At 35.2% G+C, this 17203-nt stretch overlaps 1 protein-coding gene and 1 non-coding gene across 2 annotated transcripts in view; one reads left to right on the top strand and one right to left on the bottom strand.

The window, feature by feature from the left end:
- Positions 1 to 17203, bottom strand: part of CEP170 (centrosomal protein 170) — a 135544-nt gene that overhangs the window by 38227 nt on the left and 80114 nt on the right. The window contains exons 9-11 of the mRNA XM_068985944.1: positions 14213 to 14376; positions 13733 to 14026; positions 1183 to 1332 (exon numbers count right to left, since the gene is read on the bottom strand). Of these exons, the coding sequence (XP_068842045.1) occupies positions 1183 to 1332; positions 13733 to 14026; positions 14213 to 14376 (608 nt within the window). The remainder of the gene's footprint in view (positions 1 to 1182; positions 1333 to 13732; positions 14027 to 14212; positions 14377 to 17203) is intronic.
- TRNAH-AUG (transfer RNA histidin (anticodon AUG)) lies at positions 15834 to 15905 on the top strand. Its single transcript has one exon. It is a non-coding gene; the product is annotated as a tRNA-His (tRNA).

Below are 17203 nucleotides of genomic sequence, written 5' to 3'. Positions count from 1 at the left end.
TATATATTTACTATTTGTATATTTTAAATTAACTCATTTTTTGGTAATGTAATGAATTACCTGAATGATAATGAAAGGTAATATAATGAATAAGAGAAAGGGTTAACACATCAAAGCTCTTTAAGGTTCAAATTCTGGCCTCACAAGGTATGAGTTTCAAGACCTTGACCAAGTTAATTTCTACAGACTTCAGTTTCATTATTTGTAAAATGGTATGCAGAAAGCTTCTACTGAATGTTAGATCTTGTTAGTTGAATAAATTATAATACTTCTCAGTCATATATATTTTTTTACATTTCTTCCAATATATTGGTGTACAATGAAATTCTAATAACATTTCTAGAAAAGGGATAAACATTTGTTGACTACAGAAATCTAAGACAATTACTCTGCTGGGTACTTTCTATCCTTCATATCCTTCCCTGTAAATAGGTTTTAGAAAAATGCCACTTGCATAGATAAGAAAACTGAAGATGAGAAGAGAGGAAACGACTGATTCAAAAGTACCCTGTTAGATGTGGCAGTTCTAGGATTTGCACTCAGGTCTTAGAAGCTCTACTATGCTACACTGACTCTGTAACTATCAACCAAGCCACCCTTTCTAGTTGCATCCTAGGACGCACCACAAGGGCACTTATTTAGGTTTTTAAGTTGTATGTATCAGGCACAACCTTGCATGATAGATCTTTTCATTCCAAATACATGACCTTCTAGGAAGTGTATGCAGTGTGTGTATATATATATATACACACACACACTTTATCTCAATGTCAGAGATAGTGAGCATATAGCTCATTAACTGCTAACTGAAATTTAACATTTTCACTGACTGACAAAAAAGATATTACAGTGTTTTACAAGAGGATATATTAACTGCTTAAAATACTATACAGCTGACCCTTGAAAAAAGTGAGGGCCGAGGGGGAATGAGAGCTCCAACCCACTGTGAAGTCAAAACTCCATATATAATTTTGCAGGTGGCCCTCTGTATCCATGGTTCCCAATCCTTGGATTCAACCATGGATCGTGTACTACTGTAGTATGTATTTAGTGAAAAAACAAACCTGTGTGACAGTGGAACTGCACAGTTCAAACCCGTGTGGTTCAGGGGTCAGCTGTAATTAACAAATGATAAAAATTTATATTTTGCGCATGTAAAAAATGTGAGGAAGATGTGTATACCTCTGAGATGTGAAATCCAGGTGTACTCAGTGGTTTTCTTTCTTCCATGACTACTGCAGCAGAACTGAGAGCCCAATCTTTTATCAGATCTTTATGTTTTTCATTGATAATAGGCCTATTATAATCTTGATTGTCATCTACTCCAAATACCTAGGAGGAGAAAATTATTTAATAAATGAGATTCTGAGTAGCAGATTAATATGTGAGCACTTTTCAGAGGCAAAAAACAGGATTTTAATTTCATAGGTAAGTTCAATAATGAGGGAAACCTGTTTAATGACAGGGTAACATCCAATAGGAGTAACAGCTGGAGATGAAAACAGAGCAGTGGTAGCTCATATAAATGTAACTAACCTTTTTAAACATTTAGCAAATGTACCATTTGATAAATAAGAGATATTCAGGATATTACATTTGCTTTGTTAGAAGGTGTTAATAATGTTAAGCATTTTAAGATGCCAAGTGTTAGGATGGAGTACCACACCACTTCAGCTTCTCTCTGCTTTTGAGAAGCATGCTGGAAGCTTAAAGCTTATGGTTGACTTTATCTGTTCCTTCCCTAACAAGTGCTTAATATTTACATATATGATTTAAATTTATACATATAATTTTCTCAGGTACTAAATAACAGACTTGATTGTATGATCTTTGTATAAAATATACTATAATTCTTAAACTTTGTGTAGAGTAGAACATAATTTTTAAACTTAAAGGCCTTTGTTTGAAATGCAGATTCCTGAGTCTGTTCACACAGGTTAGTATTTTCAATAAGAAGGCTGTCTGTAGTCAACACTTCTGAAACATTCTACACACAGAGACCAACAATCAATCATGAACCTTTAAGGGCAGTTACCTGAGTCTTACTCATTTATTGGCATAACTAAGGCTTTGAATTGACTGAGAAAAGTTTATATAAACTTTAACACTGTTTTACTCTTAAGTCTACTTGGTTGCCAATGGTTATTATTTATAGGTATTAGTTGTGGTTCTAATTATTAAAATGAAGAATGGTAACATGTGCTTGAATCAGCACTTTGTAGAAGAGAGCTTTAGAATAAAATCAAAGAGCCTTCATTTTCTACAAAAATGGAAAAAATCTTTAAGCTAAACTATTTTCTAGAAAACTTTTTAATGATATGGTACTTTTTAATGATAGCTGATAAACTCTGAAGTCTACATTTAGTAAAGCAAATATCAAATTTGCAAAATGCACTGAACTTGGAAATGTTACCACTAGATGTCATTACTTAATATTTAATTCAAATATGACTGTACAGTTCTCAAAAATTATGATTTAATATTCTGTGGAACCACTCAGTATTCAAAAATTCAAATATTCTTTGCTTTAAGAGAAAACTGGATATTATTGTTTGACTATTAAATCAAATATGATTTTTTTTTAGTATACAGAAGGGAAAAACAAACCCATTTCATTTTGCCAAACAGTAGAATTAACAAGTTTAACAAGAATAGCAGTAAGACATACTAAATATATCTTTCCATGTGCTCTGCCTTCAACTCCCCTTGTAAAGAAAGAAATCAGAACTACTAAGTTATGCATGACTACCTTAAAATTTTAAAATTATCTCTAACTCAAGTCACTGAACTCCACATTTACTGAAGCTTATTTCCTTATGTGCATAATCACACAAAAAAATTACAACTCAAGTTTTTGAGAAAAAGATAAAAATAATCACATGTGATTACTTGTATGTTGTATCTCTCTGGCATGTTAATATAAAATTTACCTTCAGTTAATTTCTGATTTGATGATATTTAATTCTAATCCATACTCGAAATGGACTTCCAAAACTTTTATTTCCTTAAATATCTAAGCATCAGCAGTTCCGAATCTATTACATCTCTTGAAATTGCTTCTGACGCTATTTTGAAATAATAATGAAAGACACACACACACAGAGAACTAATGTTTTTAGGGAAGGCGACGGAAACTGTACAGAAAGTGTAGTCACATGACTTCCTACAGATTCCTCTTAAAACATCAGAGCTATTAACAGCTATACACATATCTGTCAGAGAAGTAGCAATGTATTGATATTTTCCCAACAAGTAATACAGCCTGAAGAAGTGCTTGCCATATGAGCAAGGAAGCCTTCAAAGTTCATACCTATATTTTTGATAGTTTTGAAAAATTAATGATACGAATAACTAGTTCAGCTTGAAATCTAAATTGTCATTTTCATGTCTCAGTATAAAAAATCTACAACTTTCATGTGAAAACAAAGCAGACAGAAACAGCTATACTCTGTGTACTTTAAAGCTATAGTACTTTGCACATCTGAAAAAGTACATACAATCTGACATGCATATAATAAGTTAAACACAATTTGAAGGCTCTTCAAAGCAGAGACCAAGCTTGCTAGATTTTCTCATCTTTTCATTCTAGATTTTGTCTCCAAGTGATCGTCACTGAAATCACTAACTGCAAACAGTTATTCAACCTATCTGTACTTTCTCTTCCTAGATGGCTCAGTGATATTACACACTTACTATGTTAACCTAGGCTCATGAATCTTTTCTCTTCCCCACTATGCAGGGCTCAATTAAACCCCCAAACTTGATAAAGTACAAAATCAGGGTGCCTCTCATTCAGCTAGAAACTTTTTTAGATTAGAAGCTTAAAGTGAGAAAGAAAGAAAGAGCAGATATCTGTCCAACTTTTATATTTCCTAAGTAGAATCCTCCTCCTAAGTTTGTCAGTTTTTAATTTTTCCAAAGGGCATGGGGAAGGAGCAGGAGTGGTATGGGAACAGAAAATTTCTTTTTGAACTTGTACTCTCTGTGCTCTCTGGTACTGGCAGTTTAAAAATTATTTATTTACCTTAGGGGCTGGGAGTGTTTTCATGTATTCTTCCCTATAATTCCCTTGATCCAGACAGATGCATCTCTATATGGGGGAGTGACCTGTGACTCCTCTAGGAGCCTCTAGGTTTAGGGTAAAAAGATAGAATTAGGGAACATGTTCTCAATCTTTTCCTTTGAATACATATATGTGATATGTAGCATCTCACTTTGGGATTTCACAGCTGTATCTCATTGGTTACTTTAAATAGTCTTAACAACCTGCTACTGAGGTATGGTAACATTATTTGTAGGTTGTGGGTTCACCATAGGGCATTTAAAAAATAAACAAACAAACTATATATAAGCTCAGTTGCTCAGCTGTGTCCAACTCTTTGCGACCCCCTGGACTTTAGCCCACCAGGTCCCTCTTCCATGGTATTATCCTGGCAAGAATATTGGAGTGGGTTGCCACCTCCTACTCATATATATATATATATTTTGTTGTTGTTGTTGTTGTTGTTGTTGTCCTTGCTCTCAAGGAGCTGAGGTCTAAATCAGGAGCTTAGGGGAAAAGAAAAACAAAAAAACAGAATGCCATTTGAACCAAGCAGAGGTACTCTGTAATTAAAACAAAAAAGAACTAGGCCATATTTTTAGATTTTAGTTTTAAATTTAAATAAACTAAACATTCTTCGGGATGATAAAAGACTAGCATGTATAACACAAAGTGAGCCTATGACAAGTTTGACCTTGATTTTTCACCACCATATTATCACTACAGTCATAATTAGTTAAAGGTTCAGACTATATTGAGAATGTCCGGTGTCTAATTCTGAAATGGGGAGTTGGAGAAGGGGGAATAATAGTATATCAAACCCAAGATTAACTTTCATGGGGGTAAATATTACACCTACTGAATACTTGAAAGAGGGATCAAATTACATTTGGTAACCTCAGACATAGGTTGCTCACTTCTTGTGACAGAAAGCTGAGAGAAGAGTGAAAAAGGGGAGAGGAAAGAAGACTTACGCATACAAACGTGATAATACTAATACAGAGCAAAATAGCAATAGTCCTCAATGTATTAGTTTAAAATTTTTCCAAATCAGTTGAAATTCGTAATTTATTCTCCCACAGAAATGGAAATGGGGCTTCCCTAGTGGCTCGGACGGTAAAGAATCTGCCAGTCTCTACTAGTTCAAATCAACAGTAGTTTCGCATGGCTTATGGAAATCACTTGACACATAATAGTTTAAGAATTATGCAGAATGCTTGCCACTAACATCAGGGAACAAAATCAGGAAAATTGAATAGAAGGTGAACTTGCAGTTTTCCAAGAAAATCTAATTTCATTTTTAAAATGCAAAAGCCGACAAATTCAGTGGAATAAACGGTTCTGAACATTTAACATTGTTATTTCTATAATATATTTTTAACCAATTTTGAAATTTAAAATCAGACAAAGTTATAAAAGAAGAGCTCAGAACGGGGGTACGAGATATATATTATAATTCAGCATGATATACAAATAAACACAAGTACATGCATGTTCATGGAGCATTATTCACAATAGCTGAAAGGTAGAAACAACCCAAATGTCCATTAATGAGTGAACAGATTAAAAAATTTGGTATATCCACACATCATTATTATTTTTTTATTATTCAGTCAAAAAAAAGGAATGAAGTATCGATGCATGCTACAGCATGGACAAACACTGAAAAGACTATACAAAGTGAAAAGTAGCAAGTCATAGAAGGCCACATGCTATGAGATCCCATTTATATGACATGGCCAGAAGCAGCAAAGCTACGGATGCAGAAATCAGACTGGTGGCTGCCAGAAGCCTGAGGACAGAGTGACTGCTTAATAGGCATGGGATTTCTTTATCAGGTGATGAAAATGTCCTGGAGCTACAGAGTGTTGATGGTTGCACAACAACATGAATTTACTAAAAATCAATAAACTGTACACTTCAAATGGCTAATACAGTAAATGTTACCTGAACTTTGTTGTTTAGTCACTAAGTCGTGTCTGACTCTTTTGTGACTCAATGAACTGTAGCCCATCAGGCTCCTCTGTCCATGGAATTTTCCAGGCAAGAATACTGGAGTGGGTAGCCATTTCCTTCTCCAGGGAACCTTCCCAACCCAGGGATCGAACCCACATCTCCTGCATTGGCAGGTGAATTCTTTACCACTGAGCCACCTACCTGTTTATTTTTAAAGGCACCATCTAGAGTTCCAGAAAAACATCTATTTCTGCTTTATTGACTATGTCAAAGCCGTTGACTGTGTGGATCACAAGAAACTGTGGAAAATTCTGAAAGAGATGGGAATACCAGACCACCTGACCTGCCTCTTGAGAAATCTGTATGCAGGTCAGGAAACAACAGTTAGAACTGGACATGGAACAACAGACTGGTTCCAAATAGGAAAAGGAGTACGTCAAGGCTGTATATTGTCACCCTGCTTATTTAACTTCTATGCAGAGTACAGCATGAGAAATGCTGGACTGGAAGAAGTACAAGCTGGAATCAAGATTGCAGGGAGAAATATCAATAACCTCAGACATGCAGATGATATCACCCTTATGGCAGAAAGTGAAGAAGAAGTAAAAAGCTTCTTGATGAAAGTGAAAGAGGAGAGTGAAAAAGTTGGCTTAAAGCTCAACATTCAGAAAATGAAGATCATGGCATCTGGTCCCATCACTTCATGGGAAATAGATGGGGAACAGTGGAAGTAGTGGCTGACTTTATTTTTCTGGGCTCCTAAATCACTGCAGATGGTGACTGCAGCCATGAAATTAAAAGATGCTCACTCCTTCAAAGGAAAGTTGTGACCAACCTAGACAGCATATTAAAAAGCACAGACATTACTTTGTCAACAAAGGTCCGTCTAGTCAAGGCTATGGTTTTTCCAGTGGTCATGTATGGATGTGAGAGTTGGACTATAAAGAAAGCCGAGCACTGAAGAATTGATGCTTTTGAACTGTGGTGTTGGAGAAGACTCTTGAAAGTCCCTTGGACTGCAAGGAGATCCAACCAGTCCATCCCAAAGGAGATCAGTCCTGGGTGTTCATTGGAAGGACCGATGTTGAAGCTGAAACTCCAATATTTTGGCCACCTGATGCAAAGAGCTGACTCCTTTGAAAAGACCCTGATGCTGGGAAAGACTGAAGGCAGGAGGAGAAGGGGACGACAGAGGATGAGATGGTTGGATGGCATCAGACTCAACGGACATGGGTTTGGGTGGACTCTGGCAGTTGGTGATGGACAGGGAAGCCTGGCATGCTTGGTTCATGGGGTCACAAAGAGTCGGACATGACCGAGTGACTGAACTGAACTCAAAGGAACCATCTGACCTTAGCTTCTTCCTTTTCATCTGTCTGGGTAAATCTCTGTCCTTTCCCAGAACCTATCCTACATCCTTGATTCTTCCTATTCTTTTGGACTCTTACAGCCACCTTCTTTTCCTTTTTCATCACTGTTTAGCATTCTCTTTTCATTAGTTCCTCCTTTTGTATATTCAAATCACACTCAGTTCCTATCTAATGCTTCTATAGGTAAAGTGTCCAGCTTCTCTCCTTTTAATAGCTTAATTCATTGTCATGCATTCTTTTCTTTCATACCTAAAATCTGGCTGCTCATCAATTACTATCTTATGCTTTCTTTGCCAAACAGATTTTTAAGCATTAAGTGCCTAAGTGGGTATTAATAGAAACTGAAAAGTATTTCTGGATTTCTATTAATCAAAGCAATCCCCCTGAAACTCACACATTTCTTTTGATGCAACCAACCCAAGTCTTCTGCAGCTTTCATATTTCTCATTACAAAGAAAAACTTACAAAACACAGATTTTAAATTATACATTTTAACAAGTTATTTTGGAATCAAGATATAAACAAATTTAAGCACATAAAATATAGGAATATCTGTTTGTGGAGGCCTTACTGCATTTAATCAATCTATAAATTCACTGAAATAAATTAGCTAACATATAACTAACCACATATAAATATTGATAAACATAAAAATCAAGTCAATATTTTTCTTTCTCATTTATCCATTCACAAGATAATTACTGAGTGTCTACTACATACCAGGCACTGTTCTAGTCACAAGAAATACAAACATGATGAATACAAATGAGATCATTCTAGAAAGGACAGAGAGAAAATTAGCTAGAGGTAAGTTCTATAAAGAAATCACGGTAGTATTATAGGAGGGTAATGCTGGGGCTATTTTATAGATAGAGTGGTTAAAGAAAGCCTCTGAAAGTAAATTATAAGAAGGAGGTAGGCATGCAAAACTAAACCAAAAAACCACACAGGGAAGAGCTTATTAGATTAGGGCACAGTAAGTGAAAATCCCCTAAAAACCAGGAAAATAAATAAGATCTCTTACAGTGGTAGAAAAAGGAAAATCGGGGCAAACCTAATAAATCTTAAGCTTTTAACTGAAAAAAGGGTGAGGGCTTCCTTATGAAGCTTTGGGGGGTTAATACAGCAGTAAAGAGTTTCTTGTACCTAAGAAGGACATGGAGTGTTAAAAGGGGGAGAGGAGCATCAACAGAGTGACCAAAACTGAATTCTCCTGATACGAAATTGTTTTTTAAATTGTTCAGTGAAGAGACAGCAGGAAAGAAGATTAACATAAAAGAAAAAAAAAATCAAGCTGTCAGAATTTACCTGTTAAGAACCACTATTTGCTTCAGCCCTTATATTAACTCAGATTATTTCTGGATTAATAGGAATTAGAAAAAAAATATTAAGTCAAATTCCAAATGCAGCCTGTATTATCAAGGTCCTCTTCTACTACTCAAGGCTCTTGTCTGATCTCTTTTCCTTTAGTTCCCAGACACCTGACTGGGTATATGAGTGGACTCTGCACATACCTCCCTCCTCTGTTCTAACAGGCTCTCTTTACCTAGATTTTGACTCTGCTTTATCATAGTTCCCTGGCTCTGACTTGAACCTAGTCTAGAATCTTGCTGTGAATGTCATAGAGTTTGGAATATCTTCATTCCAAATTGCTTATACCTGGATCCAAGTTCTCAGCACTGACTTCCTTTGGGATGTCTCACTGCTGTCGATGTTCCTCATTTTGTGTTTCCAGTCCTGTATAGTTCTCCTGGTTCTGGATTCTTCCCTACCACCTGTTGCCTACAGAATCAGCACTGATAGATACAAGGCCCCATGAAGGGAGAGGATATGCTAACAAGAGGCATTGGGGGAATCAAAACTCAGGAAAGAAGTATCTGGTAGAACTGGTCCATGGTATGAAATTTATGGAGAAGAAAAATATTTTCAAAAGAAACTTCAGCCCTCTACAAAGGCCAATATTTTTTCTTTTCATTTAATATTTGGCTTTCTGTTTTCACTACAAGTCTTTCTCATTTAGCCTAAAAGTCTATAAAGTAGCCCTGACAGTATCCTCCTCTTCCCTTAGCAGTGTTTTGGACGAAGGAGTGGGGAAAAGAAACTGGTACTATGATGGGTTCTCTAGGTTATTATAGGGAAGTCAAAGGAGGGAGGTCTAGGGGAGGCTATCATTGCAGCAGAAGATAATTACCTTTAATCCAGGCAGTTAACAGCACTTTCTTATTATAGCACATCTCCATGTAAGCTTAGATGTAAAACTTAAGAGTTCTTCATGAATAACAGACATTTGCGTTAATATTATAGAAAGTAAATTTGGGGACAAAGCATACAATAAGTTTTATCTACTGACAAACACACGACACAGAAGTATAAACCAAAATGCTGTCATCCCGTAACTTGGAGGTTGGGGCAGAGATATCTCAGTGCCCTTGAACTATGAAACAGTACAACTGACACAGAAAAAGATAATGGCATTATAGCTTGATCATCTCTTTAAAGAGATCCTACTTTAACAGTATGCAACTTCTCCTGAGTTGCAAGGCACGTATACGTTCTGCTTTATCATCTCTAGCCACAGAAATACAATGTACTTTGGGGAAAAACTGAAAAGGCATTCTAGCGCTTATCATATTTAATGCCAGTGTACCATATGAAACTGCTGCTTACTCACTTTTATTATTCTTTGATTCCAAGGTGCTATTGTTCTTTTGGTTTTCTCTTACTCTTACGTTTGATCCTCCTTTACTCACTTTTCTTCCTTTGTCCACCTATACTGGTGTTGCTAAGAATTTCGTACTTTGCCTCCTCTCACTTTTATACACTCTTTCCAGATGATCTCATCTGTATTTTGCATTCACAGCTACCCTCTTATAATCCAAAAAATGTTATTTTAGCCCAGATCTCTTACCTAAGATCCAGATATTTATATTTAACTGACTACTGGACATGTCAGTAGCTTTTTAATCACCTTTTCTGCTTCCAGCCTTTCCAAGTTTCAATCCATTCTTCACACTTATGACAGTGATTTGCATGTCACCGCCAGATTTAAAAGTGTTCAATGATTCACAACTGCATTCAGCATTAAAAGAAAAACAAAAACACTAAAGTTCTTAATACGATATGGAAAGGCCGTCAATGTCTAGTCCAACCTCATCTCTCTGAAAGTAACTGTGGTCCTCTGAACAAGGCCTCTACCCTCCTGGGCTTTTGAAAAGATTGCTCCATATTTTTGAAAAACTCTCCTTGACCATGCCTATTATGGGAGTAATCCCATATGTTTTAAAACGAGCTCGGTTGGCAATTAAGTTTGGTATTTACTGAGGACATTTTATATGCCAGGCACTAAGTTCCTACAGTCATGGAGTTTATATTCTTGCACATGTGTGTATTTGTGTGTGTATTATAGGGGAGCGGAGAGGCAAATAAATAAATAGGAAACTATCAAATGGTGAAAAAGCTTATGATTAAAATGAAACAAGCTGATTTGACAGTACAGGGGTGGAGGAGGGGTGTTTCCTTAGATTGGACAGCTAAAGACTTCTCTGAGGAAAAGATATTTAACCTGAGATCTCCTCATGGAAACTATTGGTACCCTTACTTGAACAGTTTGCTCATCAAAGCATCCACCATACTATTTTTAATGCATATGTTTTCACTTGTATATTTCCATGCCTCCATATACTTAGTTCTTGTGGGGAAGAACGCTGTCTTTTCCATTTCAATCTCTCTCTCTCCTAACACAAAGCTGGGCACATGGCAGATGCTGAATAAAGGTTGAGAAAAAAATTAATGAAATAAACCAGCTCTCAAATGAGGGAGTAAAAAAGGAAAGAGACCACACTGAAGTTTTCATGCCCAAATAACAATTAAATTCAGATGGACAACAGCTGATGGTCCCCACTTCCATCCCACACACCTCAACTTTAAAAGGGAGAAAACAGATGACAAAGCTTACCCGACCAACTTGATATGATGTCTGAATCTCCTCCCATCCTCCCAAAGTCCTTCTTATGCCCTGATTCTGACTATTTTGGGTCTTTGTTTTCTTCATGCTCACAGGTTACTTCATTTTCTTCAGACATTTGTTTCCCCAGAGCCTGACTTTAGTCAGCCTGAATCTGACCTCTAGCTTTAACCACAGCCAGTAAAATCTCAGCACTTTTTCTTTGGCATTCACAACATAATGTAGTGACTCCTGTTTTTCCCTACAGTTATGGCCTTAGCTTTGTTTTCTGGTTTATACAAACTAAGAATGACTGAATTATCTACTCAGTCACATTCTGACATTATTCCCTTAAATGAATCCTGGTTTAGATTCTTGGTTTTCTTTATCCATAGTGTGACCAAATAATTTGTCACTGAACTGGGACTCTTTTTGAAAATGAAAAAAAGGATGCTTATTATGGACAGCAGGTATACACGAGGTTTTATGGTCCTTCTCTTCATCCAGCAGTTTACTTTTCAAGAGTCTCAACTGCCAACAATGACTTCCTTCTTGACTTTCTGTTGTTGTGGCCAGGCTATTTCCTTGCACTTTAACTTCCATTTGAGTTTCAGATTTGACCTTTTCAATGCTGAGGAACTTTTCAGGATTTATCAAAACCTAGTGTAGAGATTCATACATGGAAACTACTCATAAGGTTAATAACATAGCTAATATTTATAGACCTTTTATCATAAGATAGCATTATAATAATAAGCCTCATATATTTTATTGAATTCTTTTTGCAATCTAGTGTTCACTCAGTGTACTTATATCTGGTACATCTAGTACAGATCTGTCTGTCTACAAGTGTTCATATTTTTAGACTACTACAATATAATCTCCCACTGAAAGATCTTTTAATAGAGAAACATCAATAAACTATAAATGAAATATACATAAATCAAACAAAACTGCACTAGAATAAAATTAATCTGAATTTTAACACTTAATAGCTTTTTTTCCCAAAACCTATCCTTTTATTTTCTACTTGACAGTATCTTAAATAGCAATATACTAACTTTAATCTGAAAGTAATGTCTTTATTGATTCACAGTGATGAAAATAATTAGAAATGACTGAGTCATTTTCTATTGCTACAACTGTGTTCTTAGCTTTCCTTTACTATTATTAGAAATATTACTTTATCTGTTTGTTAATTTTTAAAAACTTTTTATTTCTCTTTATTTTTTTATTTATTTCTCTTATTAACAACTATCATAATATCTATTTCCTAAACTAATGGGTTTCTGAAAGTCTAGAGTGCTATACCCCAACACTGAAAAATTCTGAGCATTTGCTCCTCAATAGATGGATGTTAGAAATTTTATATATATATACATACAGACACTGTATACACTATAGAACACACTCTTAAACAGAAATAAAAACTATGAAATTAAAAATAAATATAAGTGCTAATAATTTCCTGCTTCCCAATGGGTTACCTTGTCTATTCTCTAAAAGACCACTGTTTAAGCTCATCATCTGAACTAGTGTATCTCAAATGTTAATCTGCATATGAGCCCTACTTTTAAAGCAGATTCCTTTTCACTGTATTTAAGATGGACTGGAGATTTTGTATTTCTAACAGGCTCTCTAGTGATACTAATGCTGCTCACATGCTAAGTAACAAGAACTGAAACAAGAGATTAATGCTTAGCCAAATTTATGTTTCTGTCTTCCAGGGGATAAAATATACAGCAGATTCTAAAGTCAATCTTTCATTACTGGGGGCAAAACTACTTTTTAAACCATACAACAATCATTATACACATTAATCAAAAACATCAAAAATAAAATCTGTAATGTAAATAACTATCATAACTAGGTATACCCTTGGTTAAACTCAGAGTATCATAAACACACTGATTTTGTTTTTATACATTTCTTTTCTATCACCACAGACAGCAGTGAATAGAAATTAAGAGAAGAAACTAAGGAGAAAGAATAAAATGGATTAAAACATGTCTTTTCATCTGCTTCCAAAATAAAATTAAAAAAATAAAAACTTTAACTATTTTCAACTGAAGCTCATGTTTATATTAATGCAGTCAACAGCAATCTGGTCTTCTTCGATTTTTAGTTTTTAAATGCAAAGTGAGCATGGTCAAGATGTAGCATTTAAAAAGTCAATCTTAAATTATTACAACTTTAACAGGTCCAAACAGCTTTGACGTACAGAACTTTACATATGAAACTCAGGCAAATTCAGAATATAGCAGAACAAAATCAGAAAGTGTTTTGGTCTTATTGTTAGGTTTCCAGTTCCCTAATAAAATCCTAAAGTTTTAATACACTAACTACATGAAAACATTTTATATCCTCTAATAATTTCCAACAGTTAAATATACCACAAGAAAACTAATACCAATTATTTACCTTGTCAATCATTTTTCTTGCTTCCACTTCCTCACTGTTGGGATTCTCTAACTCAATGGTATAAGTACCCTTGTCACTTTGGTCATCATCATTATCCTTTTCAGAAGCAGCGGAAGTAGCTTGATTTTTTAACATTTTATCCATCTCCTGGCTTGGTCTGTGCCCAAGACTCCCTGAACTTCTTAATAATGCAGTTTGTAGGAAGGGAATTGACACCGATGGCTCCTCTGATTTCTGTTTTAACAATTTCCCATGTGGAACACCATGCCCCCCTCTGTGGTGCGCAGAGCTAGTCTGTAAAGACAAAGAAACCACTTTGGCATCTGCTGTTGGAGATTTTGTTTTTTCAAGTTTTGTATGTGGTGCTGAATAAGTAGTTTCCTGACACAAGATTCCCGTACTCTGAGTGAAAGAATATGACCTTCTTTTTCTGGGATTGTCTTCATCAAAGAATGCAATCATAAAAGCAGTTTGACTTACAACAGCTTGGTCTTGATGCTTTTCAGTAGCCTGGGCCTTCTGTAGTTTTTTCTGTTCTGAATGGTGGCGCCTTAAGTGTTCCTCAAGAGTTGCACGCTTGCTACAGCGCCTGTGAGCCCCAGCATTTTCTGAGTCGCTTTGTGTACCATCATCATGTTTGTTTCCTGGACACAGAAAAGAAACCGCGTAATAGAGACGGGAAAAAATCCTATGTAGAAAATCAAAGCATATACAAAAGTGCTGCTTGTTCTGCCCCTCCCCCCTTTCAATCCAAAGTCATATGTTCTTTTCAGTAACAGGCTCTGCAAACTTCCCTCAATTGCAATGCTTACATTCAAATTTCATCAACCAACAATGAGTCCTTTATAAACACTTGAATAGGATTACTCTTCTTTCTCCAAATTTTGACTTTATAATGGTTCATCAGTGCCTTAAAAGATAAGCAGTGCTACATCTATGATAGTCTGTATTTGTAACATTAAATATTAATCCTGCCTTTAAACCTTATACCTTATTTAAACAATCAAAAACTTATCTTTAGCATTGGAAGGGAAAAGACAGAAAAAAGTGTGATCCCACCGAAATGCTTATCATTACGCAGGAGAAGAGAATGCAAATGCAATAAAAAAGTGTAATGAATTGTTAATTTCAGTGATGTTCAAAACTTTCAAAAGTACCACATTCCTTTCCTTTTTAATATATGAAAATGCAAATTTGCAGTTTCCACCAATTACTATACAATTCTTTACAAACATCTTTCTAGCTATAATTTTTGCAATTTTGTATGTGTGCTCAGTTAAACTCTGGTGGCTTCAACAAGTTAAATAAAGCATGCTAAAAGGTCTAGCATGGAAAAAGCATAGACTATGAAATCCCATATAAACCTACCAGACAAATGGCATGTTGCTAAATATAACGAGATAAAAATATGTTTTCTCCATTAAGCATATAGAGTCAAGACAGAATACTGCAGTTGAATTTTGAAAACATCAGCTTCCTAACAGAGGCTTTTTGTTACTCTTCATAGCTCTATTAAGGACTAAGTGTGAAACTTTATTAAAACTACTTGATTTTTCACTGATTTAGAATTCTTATCATGTAAACAATAAGTACATTAGAGGAAATAATCAAATGGCAATTATATTCTTATAGCATGAATTTAATGGGAAGTTGAGTTATTCTATGTGTGTTTTAGACTGAGTCACAAATGAAGGCTTAAAAGATAGTTATTTAGAAGAAAGCTTAAATGAATCTAGTCAACCAGGTGTATGTCAATACTTCCAAAACTAAATCTGAAAATCTTCCTTCAAATTAGCAACTACTGAAAATACAATACGAAAAGAAAAAAAAATAAAATGGTGTTTAGTTTAATTAATGGAATTCCTGCCTGGGTAATTAATCTAGGGATAAAGGATAGGCAGATGGAATGCAGAAGCAAACAAAACCACTAGTTCAAATACAAAACTCAGGAAAATTGGACATTGTACAACCTATTTCATATTGCACTGGATATACTGAAAAGAAATCCAGTTTGTAAGAGCTGTAAATAACTAAACTCCCATATTTCATGTGTAATGGGACCAGATAACCCATATTACAAACGTACACAATATGACGGACTTCCCTGGTGGCTCAGATGGTAAAGCGTCTGTCTATGATGCGGAAGACCCAGGTTCGATCCCTGGGTTGGGAAGATCCCTTGGAGAAGGAAATGGCAATCCACTCCAGTACTATTGCCTGGAAAATCTCATGGACAGAAGAGCCTGGTAGGCTACAGTCCATGGGGACTCGCAAAGAGTCGGACATGACTGAATGACTTCATGAAAACACCACCTTTACAGACTTCAGTTCTTGCTCAGTTCAGTAGCTCAGTTGTGCCTGACTCTTTGCCACCCCATGGATTGCAACATGCCAGGCTTCCCTGTCCATCACCAACTCCCGGAACTTACTCAAACTCATGTCCGTAGAGTCAGTGTTAGTTATATTATTTCTTATAACAAGTTATATAACATAGTTATATATGTTATAACACATATATAACATATAGTCATATGTTATGACATACTTATACAATAATTCTTGTAACAACATATAAAAATTTGGTGCTTATCTGGTGTCAGATCTTTTCAGTATCTTTTAAGTTACAGGTTAAAAGAGTATAGATTAGCTATTTTCTCTGTAGAAAATTATTCTTCTTTTTCATTTCCCAGTGTTATACAAGATAACACATCTGATCAGATGAAAAAACTGCAATTTTTGTTTTTAGTTAACAGAAACACCATTAGGAACTGTTAAGATTTTTTCTGTTTTGTCTATCATTAACCATGCATTAATATGTTGAAGTTCTTCTAGTATTTTTTAGGATAGATATGACTATAACTAATCAGTAGCTGTGGCCAAAAAGAGTAACTTCAACTCTCCTAATGAGTAAAGTGTATGGACTTTGTGAACATTATTATCTTCACTGTCCCAAAGCACATGCATTTCACTCTTGCAGGAGCAAAGTTGTTTTGTTTTGCCTACTTTCAAGTTTTTGACTGATCTAAGCAGTTGCTGAATGTCTAGTTATTGTAAAATAGTTTCTATTTGCTATACTGACATTTATTTAGAGACTGGGTATATACTTTTGATCTCTTAAATTGTGGAAAATCTTTATCTAATGATGGCAGCTCTAACTTTGGGGGAAAGTAAAATGTCATTTGTAAATACATCTGAAAAAATAAAATGGATAAATATTGGATCAAAAATGAGGCATATTCACAAAGACATTTTCTTAGATGGTTTGTAAAATGTCTTGAAGGCAAATTTAAAAGTAGGGTTCTATGCAATGGCAACATACCAGAATGTATATCTACCTATAAATCAACTCTGATGGATAATAATAATTTGCATAATTTCTGGTAAGGATTTTAAAAATCTAACATAATATATGAATACAGTCTGAATGTGAACATTAATGCCTCTAACGGGAATCAAAATAATAGCTAAAAC

This window comes from Capricornis sumatraensis, chromosome 14 (assembly GCF_032405125.1).
Source record: "Capricornis sumatraensis isolate serow.1 chromosome 14, serow.2, whole genome shotgun sequence".
Classification (NCBI taxonomy): Eukaryota; Metazoa; Chordata; class Mammalia; order Artiodactyla; family Bovidae; genus Capricornis; species Capricornis sumatraensis.
The sequence above is the reverse complement of the archived record's forward strand: the minus strand, read 5'-3'. Positions and strand labels throughout refer to the sequence as shown.